The 14,883-nt window shown below is 44.1% G+C and overlaps 1 protein-coding gene across 10 annotated transcripts in view; it reads right to left on the bottom strand.

Annotated features, from left to right (window-relative positions):
* Nucleotides 1–14,883, bottom strand: part of SH3KBP1 (SH3 domain containing kinase binding protein 1) — a 358,209-nt gene that overhangs the window by 293,892 nt on the left and 49,434 nt on the right. For 6 of the 10 annotated variants that reach the window (XM_030807593.1, XM_030807591.1, XM_030807587.1 and 3 more), the window contains exon 2: nucleotides 12,664–12,821. In XM_030807593.1, coding sequence (XP_030663453.1) covers nucleotides 12,664–12,821 — 158 coding nt within the window. Of the gene's footprint in view, nucleotides 1–9,734; nucleotides 9,802–12,663; nucleotides 12,822–14,883 lie in introns of those variants that run through there. The other 4 variants (XM_030807596.1, XM_030807592.1, XM_030807595.1 and 1 more) reach the window with 2 other exon arrangements.

Raw genomic sequence — 14,883 nt, forward strand, 5'->3', positions numbered from 1 at the left:
CAGCCTGGGTGACAGAAAAACAAACAAACAAAAAAACATGGAAAGGGCTTGGCCTCCTTCCTACCTGGCATACAGTAAGGGCTTAACAAATTTTGGTCACTGTACACAGACAGACATGGGTAGATTATACATACGATGCCAGGCAGCCAGTAAGCCTTGAATAGAATGCAGCCATTATTACTCCATAAAGTAACATAGCCATCAGGGCCAAAAAGCTAACTGTAGGTTCATTTAGCACATTCTAACAGTTGCCGGATGAATTCAGCCGGAAAATTCTCAAGTGGCATTTTAATCTGGAACATCTTTACAGAATATCTTTGTAGAACAATGTTTAAAGCACAGAATACACCATGATCAAGTGGGCTTCATCCCTGGGATGCAAGGCTGGTTCAACATACGCAAATCAATAAATGTAATCCAGCATACAAACAGAACCAAAGACAAAAACCACATGATTATCTCAATAGATGCAGAAAAGGCCTTTGACAAAATTCAACAACCCTTCATGCTAAAAACTCTCAATAAATTAGGTATTGATGGGACATATCTCAAAATAATAAGAGCTATCTACGACAAACCCACAGCCAATATCATACTGAATGGGCAAAAACTGGAAGCATTCCCTCTGAAAACTGGCACAAGACAGGGATGCCCTCTCTCACCACTCCTATTCAACATAGGGCTGGAAGTTCTGGCCAGGGCAATCAGGCAGGAGAAGGAAATAAAGGGTATTCAATTAGGAAAAGAGGAAGTCAAACTGTCCCTGTTTGCAGAAGACATGATTGTATATCTAGAAAATCCCATTGTCTCAGCCCAAAATCTCCTTAAGCTGATTAGCAACTTCAGCAAAGTCTCAGGATACAAAATCAATGTACAAAAATCACAAGCATTCTTGTACACCAATCACAGACAAACAGAGAGCCAAATCATGAGTGAACTCCCATTCACAATTGCTTCAAAGAGGATAAAATACCTAGGAATCCAACTTACAAGGGATGTGAAGGACCTCTTCAAGGAGAACTACAAACCACTGCTCAATGAAATAAAAGAGGATACAAACAAATGGAAGAACATTCCATGCTCATGGGTTGGAAGACTCAATATCGTGAAAATGGCCATACTGCCCAAGGTAATTTATAGATTCAATGCTATCCCCATCAAGCTACCAATGACTTTCTTCACAGAATTGGAAAAAACTACTTTAAAGTTCATATGGAACCAAAAAAGAGCCCGCATCGCCAAGTCAATCCTAAGCCAAAAGAACAAAGCTGGAGGCATCACGCTACCTGACTTCAAACTATACTACAAGGCTACAGTAACCAAAACAGCATGGTACTGGTACCACAACAGAGACATAGATCAATGGAACAGAACAGAGCCCTCAGAAATGATGCCGCATATCTACAACTATCTGATCTTTGACAAACCTGACAAAAACAAGAAATGGGGAAAGGATTCCCTATTTAATAAATGGTGCTGGGAAAACTGGCTAGCCATATGTAGAAAGCTGAAACTGGATCCCTTCCTTACACCTTATACAAAAATTAATTCAAGATGGATTAAAGACTTAAATGTTAGACCTAAAACCATTAAAATCCTACAAGAAAACCTAGGCAATACCATTCAGGACATAGGCGTGGGCAAGGACTTCATGTCTAAAACACCAAAAGCAATGGCAACAAAAGCCAAAATTGACAAATGGGATCTCATTAAACTAAAGAGCTTCTGCACAGCAAAAGAAACTACCACCACAGTGAACAGGCAACCTACAGAATGGGAGAAAATTTTTGCAACCTACTCATCTGACAAAGGGCTAATATCCAGAATTTACAATGAACTCAAACAAATTTACAAGAAAAAAACAAACAACCCCATCAAAAAGTGGGCAAAGGACATGAACAGACACTTCTCAAAAGAAGACATTTATGCAGCCAAAAAACACATGAAGAAATGCTCATCATCACTGGCCATCAGAGAAATGCAAATCAAAACCACAGTGAGATACCATCTCACACCAGTTAGAATGGCCATCATTAAAAAATCAGGAAACAACAGGTGCTGGAGAGGATGTGGAGAAATAGGAACACTTTTACACTGTTGGTGGGACTGTAAACTAGTTCAACCATTGTGGAAGTCAGTGTGGCGATTCCTCAGGGATCTAGAACTAGAAATACCATTTGGCCCAGCCATCCCATTACTGGGTATATACCCAAAGGACTATAAATCATGCTGCTATAAAGACACATGCACACGTATGTTTACTGAAGCACTATTCACAATAGCAAAGAGTCGGAACCAACCCAAATGTCCAACAACGATAGACTGGATTAAGAAAATGTGGCACATATACACCATGGAATACTATGCAGCCATAAAAAATGATGAGTTCGTGTCCTTTGTAGGGACATGGATGAAACTGGAAAACATCATTCTCAGTAAACTATCGCAAGGACAAAAAACCAAACACCGCATGTTCTCACTCATAGGTGGGAATTGAACAATGAGAACTCATGGACACAGGAAGGGGAACATCACATTCCGGGGACTGTTTGGGGTGGGGGAGGGGGGAGGGACAGCATTAGGAGATATACCTAATGCTAAATGACGAGTTAATGGGTGCAGGAAGTCAACATGGCACATGGATACATATGTAACAAACCTGCACATTGTGCACATGTACCCTAAAACATAAAGTATAATAATTAAAAAAAAAAAAAAAAAGCACAGAATTCCCAAAGGCAGGTCACAGAAGCTAAAACTATCATCCTCTAAAAGTTACATTTGTGACAATATTCCATTCAGTCCATCTCATTTGAGTTTATATCCTCTGGTGCCTAACACACAGCAGATGCCCACTTGCCCAAGGACACCAGGACTAAATGTTGTGAGCAAGATGAGGCTCTGCACATTATAATACATACCTGGGCAGGGCACGGTGGCTCCCGCCTATAACCCTGGCATTTTGGGAGGCCAAGGCAAAAGGATCACTTGAGCCCAGGAGGGCAACCAGCGTGGGCAACATAATGATACCCCCATCTCTACGAAAAATTAAAAAAAAAAAAAAAACAGGTGAGGTGGTTACATGCGTATAGTCCCAGTTACTCCGGAGGCTGAGGTGGTAGAATCACCTGAGCCTGGGAGGTTGAGGCTGCAGTGAGCCATGATCATACCACTACACTCCAGCCTAGGCAATGGAAGGAGACACTGTCTCTAAATAACATAACGTAACGTAACGTAACATAACATACCCAGAAAAATTACTGCTACCTTGTGAAGAGAGACAAACATCTTGAAAACAATCATCCATATAATTCACAAAATTAATGGCCCTTGAGTTTAAAGTCTAAAGAAAAGTGAAATATGATTAAAGAGATCCATGTCAGGGTCTTCGAATGTAGAACAGTAACCTGAAAATTTCTGCTTTATGACACTTGTTGAAGTAGATTTGTGATCCCTTCATAAATCAAGAAGAACGAAGTAATTGTGAGCTTTATCTCAGAGTGGTACAATTAGGCAAAATACTGGTCTTTCGCCTCATGGATCAAAAAAGAACAGCCACATTCACCAACCTCTTTAAACAAATATCAAAATGGGCTCTAAATGTGCCAAAGAGAGATCTAAAACACCTAGCAAATGAAAGCTGAGGCCACGGCAAGCGAGCTGCGAATGGTTATGCTCTGCACACATAGGACATGCAAGCTGCAAGTGTACACACTTCACCCATCAACAATTGGGCAGGAAGAGGGGAAAATGTACTTTTGCCGAACACATACAAAAACAGGCAGAGAAAACAGCTTACTTCCTCACAGACAGAGTCAGATAAATTTAAAGATCAACAAGCATATTCTTTTAACCCCTATCATAGCTTCCTGCCTTCCACATGTCTATCTGTGAGCTACAAAATGTTGAGGGCCTGTGTCCTGTTGAACTTTATCAAATGTCCCCTAACAGACAAATGTCCCCTAAAAGAGCAGGCAGACACATGCACATCAGCCCGAGCTCTAGTTTCAAGGCTTTTTTCTTTTAAAATTCATTTGAAAATATATAGCTGTGGGTCCCTTCCAGGAGAACTCAGAAAAAGGCTGCTTATACATGCTTTGCTTGACTAAAGAACAATGTTGTCTGGATCTGAGGGTGAGGTTTTAAAAGGAAGATACTGGTAATTAAATCCAACATGGGAAAATTAGCCCCTGTGAAAGAGTCCACATCTACCTGAAATAGGTGCCTGGCTTTCTGTTTTAGGTAGCAGTCTGAGGTCCCAGAAGCGCAGTCTTTTTTTTTTTTTTTTTTTTTTTCATTAAATGACTTTAAGATATCATCCTAGTTTTTCCTATTATTGTACCCCATATTATGGTCTGTCATAGTCTGTTAAAAAAAAAAACCCCAAAACTTAGACACTAGGCAAAAAAGATGATCATGTGACCTTTTAATGTCATGCTATTGCATTTTTAATAAGCACTCCCCCCATCCCCCGCCAGGAGGGTCATCTGACTCTGAAAATGTAACTTGATTTAACTAACACTACTAGGATATTTTACAATCCTACAAAAGTCAGAAGATAATGTAGAAAAATGATAAGGTATGCTGTTTTCTCTTTTTTCTTTTCTGGTAGACATGATAACCCCAAAGGTAAAGATTTTATTGTTCTCTAAGACATGAACCAGTTTTGAACCTAACTTAGCAATCTTATTTGAACATTCCTTTTTCCACTGAGGTTTTTTTTTTTTTCCACTGAGTTCCTCATATCCTCACTGAGCTCGTTTTGTTATTCTGCTAGTTCTCTCATTAAATAAGTTCAACGAAACTTTGACGCATATTCTTTGTATGTTTTTGACAATATAAGAATAGGCCTGGCATAGTGGCTCATACTTGTAATCCCAACACTTCGGCAGGCCAAGGCGGGAGGATCACTGGAGCCCAGGAGTTCAAGACCAGCTGAACAACATAGCAAGACCTGCCCAGGCACAGTGGCCCATGCTTGTAATCCCAGCACTTTGGGAGGCTGAGGTGGGCAGATCACTTGAGCGCAGGAGTTGGAGACCAGCCTGGGCAACATGGTGAAACCCCGTCTATACAAAAAATACAAAATAATTACCCAGGTGAGGTGGCATATAACTGTGGTCCTAGCTACTTGGGAGGCTGTGGCAAGAGGATCACTTGAGCCCAGGAGTTTGAAGCTACAGTGAGCTATGATCCCACCCCTGCACTACAGCCTGGGTGGCAGAGAAAGACTGTTTAAAACAAAAATAAAAAAATAAATTAAAAATCAGTCTTTGTCAGTTCCTGAGGCCCAATAATCAAATCATCACTGGGAGATTGTGTTCTGTGCATCAGGATGCCTCACCAGTTATATTCATAGGTGGCTACATTATGACAAGATTCAGGCTGATTAGCTAAATTAACTAGCGTGGCACAAATGAGGCTCCAGGCACAGGTATGGCACCTCCTCCCCTCACCCAATGGAAGCCACAACTTTACACAGAGAAAAATCTACAGGTTGAAAGTCAGTGACAGCAGCAATTCCACTCTTACATGTGTGTATATGCAAGAGCAATTAGTGCTAATGTCCATAAGACAACATACAAGAATGTTCAGAGCCTCTATCAATAAAATCCTCAAACTGGAAACAACCCAAATATCCATCAACAAAATATTGGATAAACAAATTATGGGATATTCATCATAATGGGATACTATATAGCAAGAACAAAGTACCGATGTACACAAAAACATTTTTTTTTGCACCAGTCACATATAAAAGGACACATATTGTATGACTCCATTTATATAAAATTCTAGTACAGGCAAAACTAATGTATGATGATCAATTCCCTAGGGGGAGAGGAATCATTGGGAAAAGGCTTGGTGGAACTTTCTTTTCTTTTTTTTTTCTTTAATGAAAGCAAGTTTATTAAGAAAGTAAAGGGGCTGGGCACGGTGGCTCATGCCTGTAATCCCAGCAATTTGGGAGGCCGAGGCAGGTGGATCACAAGGTCAAGAGATCAAGACCGTCCTGGCCAACATGGTGAAACCCTGTCTCTACTAAAAATACAAAAATTAGCTGGGCGTGGTGGCACACGCCTGTAGTCTCAGCTACTCGGGAGGCTGAAGCAAGAGAATCCCTCGAACCTGGGAGGCAGAGGTTGTAGTGAGCTGAGATCTCCCCACTGCACTCCGTCTCGAAAAAAAGAAGAAGGAGGAGGAGGAGGAGGAGGAGGAAGAAGAAGAAGGAAGAAGAGGAAGAAGAAGAAGGAAGAAGAGGAAGAAGGAAGAAGGAAGAAGAAGAAGAAGAAAAGAAGAAGAAGAAGAAGAAGAAAAGAAGAAGAAGAAGGAAGAGAAGGAAGAAGAAGAGAAGAAGAAGGAAGAAGAGGAGGAGGAGGAGGAGGAGGAGGAGGAGGAGGAGGGGAAGAAGAAGAAGAAGGTAAAGGAATAAAAGAATGGCTACTCCATAGGCAGAGCAGCCCCGAGAGCTGCTGGAGCTGCTGGTTGCCCATTTTTACGGTTATTTCTGGATTATATGCTAAACAAGGGGTGGATTATTCATGAGCTTTCCAAGAAAGGGGTGGGCAATTCCCGGAACTGCGAGTTCCTCACCTTTTTAGACCATATAGGGTAACTTCCTGTCACTGCCATGGCATTTGTAAACTGTCATGGCACCGTTGGGAGTGTAGCAGTGAGGATGACCACAGGTCACTCTCATCACCATCTTGTTTTTGGTGGGTTTTAGCCAGCTTCTTTACTGCAACCTGTTTTATCAGCAAGGTCTTTACGATCTGTATCTCATGCTGACCTCCTATCTCATCCTGTGACTTAGAATGCCTAACTGTCTAGGAATGCAGCCCAGTAGGTCTCAGCCTTATTTTACCTAACCCCTATTCAAGATGCAGTTGCTCTGGTTCCAACGCCTCTGACATTTCCCCCTTCCTTTTTATAGGCATGGTGGAACTTTCTAGAGGGATAGAAATAGTATTGATCTGGGTGGTGGTTATAGAGGTACACACTTACGTAGAAACAAAAAAAAATCATCAAGCCATAGACATATGACTTGTGCATTTTACCCTACATAAATTTCACCTTAAAAATGAATACTTTTGTAAAGGGGAGGGATAAAGAAAAATGTATTCCAAAATAAGTGGGTGGGGGCCAGGCATAGTGGCTCATGCATATAATCCCAACACTTTTGGAGGCCAAAGTGAGAGAACTGCTTGAGTCCAGGAGTTCAAGACCAGCCTAGGCAACATAGTGAGACCCTGTCTCTACACATTTTTTTTTTTAATTAGCCAGGTGTGGTGGCTCACACCTGTGGTCTCAGCTACTCAGGAGGCTGAGGTGGGAGAATTGCTTGAGCCCAGGAGTTTGAGGCTACAGTAAGCCGTGATCACGCCACTGCCCTCCAGCCTGTGTGACAAAATGAGACCCTGTCTCAAAAAAAGACATGGGTGGGGAGAGAGAGAGAGAAAAGAAAGAGAAGGGAGATTTTAAAAGATTGTTCTTCCATATTTACAATAAATAAATAAGGACAAACTAAATAAAAGAGAGATAAACCTAAAAAGGCATGTGGCCTAGCTGGGTATATTTCTGCATGATGAAAAATAGCCCGAGAGCTGACAAAGCACAGGTATCTTCTTAACAATGGGATGGCCTGCTACTCAGTATACCAGGAGAATGGCTGGTATTTTTCTCTTGAGAGACTGAAACAGCACTGAGATGAAGGTAGATACGAATCCCAACACTCTGGAGGACCATGCTCAAATGGGATACTGAATAAGGATCTGCTAAATGAGTCAAGAAAATGCTTGGCAGGGCATGGTGGCTCACACCTGTAATCCCAGTATTCTGAGAGGCCAAGGTGGGAGGATCACTTGAGGCCAGAAGTTCAAGACCAGCCTGGGCAATATGGCAAAACCCCACCTCCACTAAAAATACAAAAATTAGCCATGTGTGGTGGTGTGCACCTATAGTCCCAGCTAGTCAGGAGGCTGAGGTGGGAGGATCACTTGAGCCTAGATCAACACTACAGTAAGCCGTGAACATGCCACTGCACTCCAGCCTGGGCAACAGAGTGCAACCCATCTCAAAAAAAAAAAAAAAGAAAGAAAATGCTTAAGGTAGGCTCTCTGACAGTGGTAACATGGACAGAAAGGCATGTGGGTATAAAAATGGGATTCCTGACCGGGTGTGGTGGCTCACGCCTGGAATCCCAGCACTTTGGGAGGCCGAGGCAGACAGATCACCTGAGGTAGGGAGTTCGAGACCAGCCTGACCAACATGGAGAAACCCCATCTCTACTAAAAATACAAAATTAGCCAGGCGTGGTGGTGCATGCCTGTAATCACAGCTACTCGGGAGGCTGAGGCAGGAAAATCGCTGAACCTGGGAGGTGGAGGTTGCGGTGAGCCGAGATCGCATCATTGCACTCCAGCCTGGACAACAAGAGCAAAACTCCATCTCAAAAAAAAAAAAAAAATGGGATTCCACAAAATTACCCAATTCCATCTGGGGACACATTATTCTTACACTAAATAGGACATGCATAAAGCCACTTTCAAAAGTGCACACCTATGCCAATATGATTATTATTACTTAAAGATGCATTTTCAGCTTTTAGAAATCTCTACAGAGTCCTGGTTATTGTTTAACTCCACTGCATCCACCTACTGAATTTGCAATAATAGGCCTAAAACATTTCCAGTGGGTGAAGACTTGAAAATAGACTCAGCCATCTGAAAGAATAGAAGTTTCTTTTTCTGCCAAATGTGACAGCTACAAGTAGCGCAGCCCCAGCCACTCCTGCTACATCCTTTCTGCCCTAGGTAGAACAAGCATCTCTCAAGAGCATGACTTCCCCTCCCTGGAAGTGCTCCAGCTGAAATTAGAGGACACCTGAGCAGGTGAGCACAGGGCAATTGAGGCCCAGAGGAGAGGACCCATTCCCTCACCCAGTGACCAGCACTGCGGCACACTCACTGGCCACTGTGCTAAACAATTTCCAGCATTCTCTGGTTTAATCCTCTGAACAGGCCGATGAGGTAGTCAGGTTCTCAAAAGGAAACAGATGGCCCACTCGAATTAGGGTAATCTCGGGTGGGATTAATAGACTTTAACAGGGTGGGTGAGGTATAAAGAAAGCCCAAGGTGGTAGCCCGGGACTTGAAACAAGGAAGCCCCCAGACCTGAAGGAATGAGGAGAGAGGGGTAAGGAGGAAGGTGAGCCTGATTGGAGCAGCCACCCATCCCGTGAGGGACACGGCCAGCCCAAAATCCACATGAGCAGGGAGCTGGCGGGATAACCGCCTCCCCCCGCCCCACAATCTCACTCGCCTCCCTCCCTCCCTGCCATCTCCCACCAGGGCTTCCCTTGAGCCAAAGCCCATGGGAAGCCACAGGACAGGAGCCTGCTGCCATGCCCACACTGGCCTAGCCCAAAGCAGAGCAGGTGGGGCAATGCGGAGACCTTCTGGTCAAGACATCGCCTCCATTTCACAGCAAGGAGTCCTCTCCGAGCAGGGGGAGGGTCAGGTTCCAGCTCTCGCGTGGGCAGTTCCTGCACTGCATTTCCCTGCCCTGGTTCCCTCCACAGTCACTGACAGCGCGCCAGCCCTATGCTATGAGCAAATTCCATAGGCTTTCTCAGTGCCTTCCAACTCAGTTCTCTGAATCTGTAGATTTGTAGTTTAAAATCAGGTGACACTAGGCCAACAAGACACATTAAAGGTGTTCAAAATACGACCTACCCTCAAAACTGGAGCTGATGCTGCAGTCCCTTCTCCTTCCCAGGCTCCTCCTCTCTCTTTCCCATGGTCCTCCTCTCCTTCCCACGGTCCTCCTCTCCTTCCCACAGTCCTCCCTCCTTCCCAGGGCCCTCCTCCCTCTTTCCCACCGTCCTCCTTGCCTTCCCACATTCTTCCTTCCTTCCCAGTGTCCCCCTACCTCTTTCCCATGGCCTTTCTCCCCTTCCCACAGTCCTCCTTCCTTACTAGGGTCCTCCTCTGTCTTTCCCACAGTCCTCTGCCCCTTCCCACAGTCCTCCTTCCTTCCCAGGGTCCTCCTCCCTCTTTCAGACAGTCCTCCTCACCTTCCCAGGGTCCTCCTCTCTCTTTCCCATGATCCTTCACCCCTTCCCACGGTCCTCCTTCCTAGGGTCCTCCTCTCTCTTTCCCACCATCTACCTCGCCTTCCCACAGTCCTCCTTCCTTCCCAGGGCCCTCCTTTCTCTTCCCCACAGTCCCGCTCACTTTCCCACAATCTTGCTATCCTGCCCACAGTCTTCCCTCCTTCCCAGGGTCTTCTCTCTTTCCCACAGTCCCCTTCTGTCATTCCTTCCTCCTTCCATCTTCACTCTAACCACTGCCCCTTTTATCTAGAAAAACCCTCCTTCCACACTAGAATGCAGCTCAACTTCAGGGATGCTCCTTTCCTAAAACTGGGGTCTTTGTTTGGATATGCAAAAGAACTCCCATTCACACCTCAACAGAGTCTGTGGTGGCCCAGATGCAGCACTTTCCCACTCTTAAAATGGGAGAGAGTGGCTGGATTCAAGTGTAGTAGGCCAGTGGGGGTAAAGCCTATATTCCTACAACTCCAGAAAGCAATGTTTAGTAGCATATTCCCTACAAAATTCTCCCCAGCCTTCTCACACCAAAGAGAAAAGAAAACAGAAATGCTAGCAGGATCACCTTGAGACAAGACCCTAAAGAAAGATTTAAATAGGTTCCTATTCATTTTCGACTCTGAAAGGGTAGTGACTGGAAGTCCAGTGTCCATCACACATTTTTCATCAACAACCACTTGTCATAAAAAAACCCCTCCCACCCAGCCCTCAGGGCTCCTTTGGCGGGGCTCACCTGCTTCTCTGGGCCCAAGGTTCCCCAGACTACCTGCCTCCCTGTATCGAAGGCACAGTCCTCTTAAGTATTATCTGGTAACACGGAGATTACAGCAGGGGACCTGGGGACTTCTGCATGCAGGTCTTCCCACTGAGGACAATCCATTCTTCTGAGAACAATCCATTCTTCTCCAGTATGAGATAGAAGGTTTATGGCACGGGGACTTTTAGACCTAGTTAGTATTTCCCATGAGGAACAGCCTCCAAGTGATCCTTTTCTACCCAACAATTCAAAGTATTACTTACAACTGTGTGGTAATTTATTAATATGAATGAGTTACATTTTTATAATCAACCTGTAGATGACTTCTCCAAAAGGCATAATTTTCAAAACATTACTGAAGAAGTAAGTCTTGTTTAATGCTTCATGGACATAAAGGGGTAAAGGAAAATAATATTGCTCCTATCAAAAAGGCAGTATGAGCCGGGCGTGGTGGCTCACACCTGTAATCCCAGCACTTTGGGAAGCTGAGGTGGGTGGATCACTTGAGGTCAGGAGTTTGAGACCAGCCTGGCCAATATGGTAAAACCCCATCTCTACTTAAAAAAAAATACAAAAATTAGTTGGGCGTGGTGGCACATGCCTGTAATCTCAGCTACTTGGGAGGCTGAGGCATGAGAATCATTTGAACCTGGGAGGTGGAGGTTGCAGTGAGCTGAGATCGAGATCATGCCACTGCACTCCAACCTGGGCAACAGAGCAAGAGTCTGTCTCAAAAAAAAAAAAAAGGCAACATGAATACAAAGGTGGAAAACATTGCATAATTTGAATTCTATATTCATCCATTCATTGAAAGCATTCCATAATTTGGATTCTACATTTATTTGTTTGTTTGTTATTTAGAGACAGGGAGTGCTCTGGCGTGATCATGGCTCATTGTAGTCTCAACCTCCCGGGCTCAAGTGATCTTCCCACCACAGCCTCCCAAGTAGCTGAGACTACAGGTGCACATCACCATGCCTGGCTAATTTTTTTATTTTATTTTTGTAGAGACAGGGATTTCCCTATATTGCCCAGGTTGGTCTCAAACTCCTGGGCTCAAGTGACCCTCCTGCCTCAACCTCCCAAAGTGCTGGGATTATAGGCATGAGCCACCATGTCTGGCTGAATTCTACATTTAATTTGTTATTTAAGTGGTCAAAACTGAGTTTTACCTCCATTTTGCAAGGAATAAAGTAAAATTCTTTTAAACTCCCAAAGCAAACAAACAAGTACATACAACAATTTAACAAGCTTTACTATTTTTTTTTTTTTGAGACAGTCTCACTCTCTTGCCCAGGCTGGAGTGCAGTGGCACAATCTCAGCTCACTGCAACCTCTGCCTCCCAAGTTCAAATGATTCTCCTGCCTCAGCCTCCCAAGTAGCTGGGACTACAGGCACATGCCACCACACCTGGCTAATTTTTTATTTATTTTTAGTAGAGATGGGGTTTCACCATATTGGCCAGGCTGATCTCAAACTCCTGACCTCAAGTGATCCGCCCACCTCAGTCTCCCAGAATGCTGGGATTACAGGCGTGAGCCACTGCGCCCAGCCTTAGCATATCCTAAGAAGTGATACACAGTGGAAAGAGATCATCCTGAGCCTTAAAAAAGCAATTTCAAAACAAGTATCCCAGATACCAAGGGCAAAACTATACATGCTTCTCTTGATATCACATAGGAGGTCAAGCCATTCCCTAATAGAGTTCATGCAATTCATCCTCAAGCGCCCCCATAGCCTTTGGTCAGCAGAGCCCACACAGGAGATAGGAAAAGGGTTTTGCTTCGTACTCACTCTTACAAAGTTGTCAGGGAACAAACCTCTCCTGCCGTTGATCTGTCCCTCCCACCAGCCTCCATCCTCCTTCCTGATGTTGGTGATGATTTCACCCACGCTGATCGTCAGCTCATCATCGTGCTGGGCCTGGTAGTCAAACTCCACTATGGCCTCCACTGGAAGGAACAGGGAAAATAGAGTAATTTAGGTCAGATGTTGGAGAAGGCTGAGGTCCAGTATCCCTTGAAGGCCAGTAAAGTAACATTAAAGGGACTTCCCCTCTACAAATATTCAAAATAACAGGGCCACACACAGTAACCCAATTTTGGTTAACCTGAAGCCTATAGCACAGAAACCACAAAGTGCTGGTCCGTGGTCAGGCACAGGCAGGGTGGCCTACAGGTCTTGGGGCCAGCAGGCACTTCAGAGGGGAAGCTGCATGATGACAGCCAGCTAACAACATTTGCCCCACCCAGAGGGTGTCCAGCATTGTCTCTCCAAGCTCAGAGTACAGACAACAGATGTCAGTTTGACTTCTGGGTCTCCCATCCCCCGCCAATACTACGTGATGCTAACCTCTCTGGGTCTCAGTTGTACAAAATGTCAAAGCTAATAATCCCCATCTGATATGGTTTGGCTGTGTCCCCACCCAAATCTCACCTTGAATTTTAGTTCCCATAATCCCCAAGTGTTGTGGGAGGGACCCAGTGGGAGGTAATTGAACTATGAGGGCAGTTACCCTCATGCTGTTCTTGTGATAGTGAGTGAGTTCTCACGAGATCTGATGGTTTTATAAGGGACTTTTCCCCTTTTTGTTTGGCATTTCTCCTTCCTGCCACCATGTGAAGAAGGATGTGTTTGCTTTCCCTTCTGTCATGACTGTTAAGTTTCCTGAGGCCTCCCCAGCCATACTGAACTGAGTCCATTAAACCTCTTTCCTTTATAAATTACTTAATCTTGGGTATGTCTTTATTAGCAGCACGAGAACAGACTAATACACCATCCTACAGAGGTAACACCCATCTTGCAGTGACAACACGTGTAAAGACAGCTGGTATAGAGGGCCTGGCTGGCCAAGCCAATGTCTCAGACCGCCTACATCAGAACCACAACTGCCCTCTCGAGACAAATGAGCTCTTACACATCAATTCCATGTTACATTGTTTTCCTGATCTATGGCAATCTCTCATACTTGGTAATGAGCAAAGGCAACAGGTAAGAAAGGTGGGTCTTCTCATTGACAAAGTGCCAGTGCAAATTAGCAGCATTAACCAATCCAAAAATTAGTTAACTTATGCAATTCATTTAGACTGGGCTTCTCCTCATGACCACCTCAATATGAACCAATTTCATAACCCCTTTTTTTTTTTTGAGATGGAGTCTCACTCTGTCACCCAGGCTGGACCACAGTGGCGCAATCTCAGCTTACCGCAACCTCCACCTCCCACGTTCAAGCGATTCTCCTTGAATGCATGCCACCCCACCCAGCTAATTTTTGTATTTTTAGTAGAGACAGGGTTTCACCATGTTGGCCAGGCTGGCCTTGAACTCCTGACCTCAGATGATTTGCCCGCCTTGGCTTCCCAAAGTGCTGGGATTACAGGCGTGAGCCACCGTGCCCAGCCACTTTTTCCTTCTTAGTTTGCAGATCCGTATGAATGAATGAATGAATGAATGGCAAATGAATGAATATAAGGATAGCAAAAATTAGATAAAACCCCAAGTGGTGAATTAGCAATTCAGAAATTATGATAAAATAATGGAAGAGGAAAAGTTAAATGAGCTCTGTAAAGCATGCATATACTAAAATTAACTCAAAATAGTTCACAGACCTAAGTGTAAGAGCTAAAATTGTAAAACTTTTTATAAGAATGGATAGAAGAAAATCTTAATGACCTTAGGTTTGGCAAAGATTTCTTAAATAGGAAACAAAACGCACAAATGAGTAAAAAAACAACAACAACAACAAAAAAAACCAACTTCAATACACTGAGATAGGTTTTAAGCATCCATTGAGATGATGGGAGAAAAAAATTACAATGTCTATTCATTTTGTTTTAACTTCAAAAAAGTAATAATTCAACTTCTCTATTGTTCCATTGACAGAATGACACAGGCTCCTTCACCCAGTCTCCAGGACACACAGTCAGGGATCCTTCAAGGGGCAGGAAGCAGCCAGAGGGACAGTGGAATCAAGGAGTACCACCAGAGCAAGCACCAGCATTCCATGTGATGCTA

This window comes from Nomascus leucogenys, chromosome X, assembly GCF_006542625.1.
Source record: "Nomascus leucogenys isolate Asia chromosome X, Asia_NLE_v1, whole genome shotgun sequence".
Lineage (NCBI taxonomy): Eukaryota > Metazoa > Chordata > Mammalia > Primates > Hylobatidae > Nomascus > Nomascus leucogenys.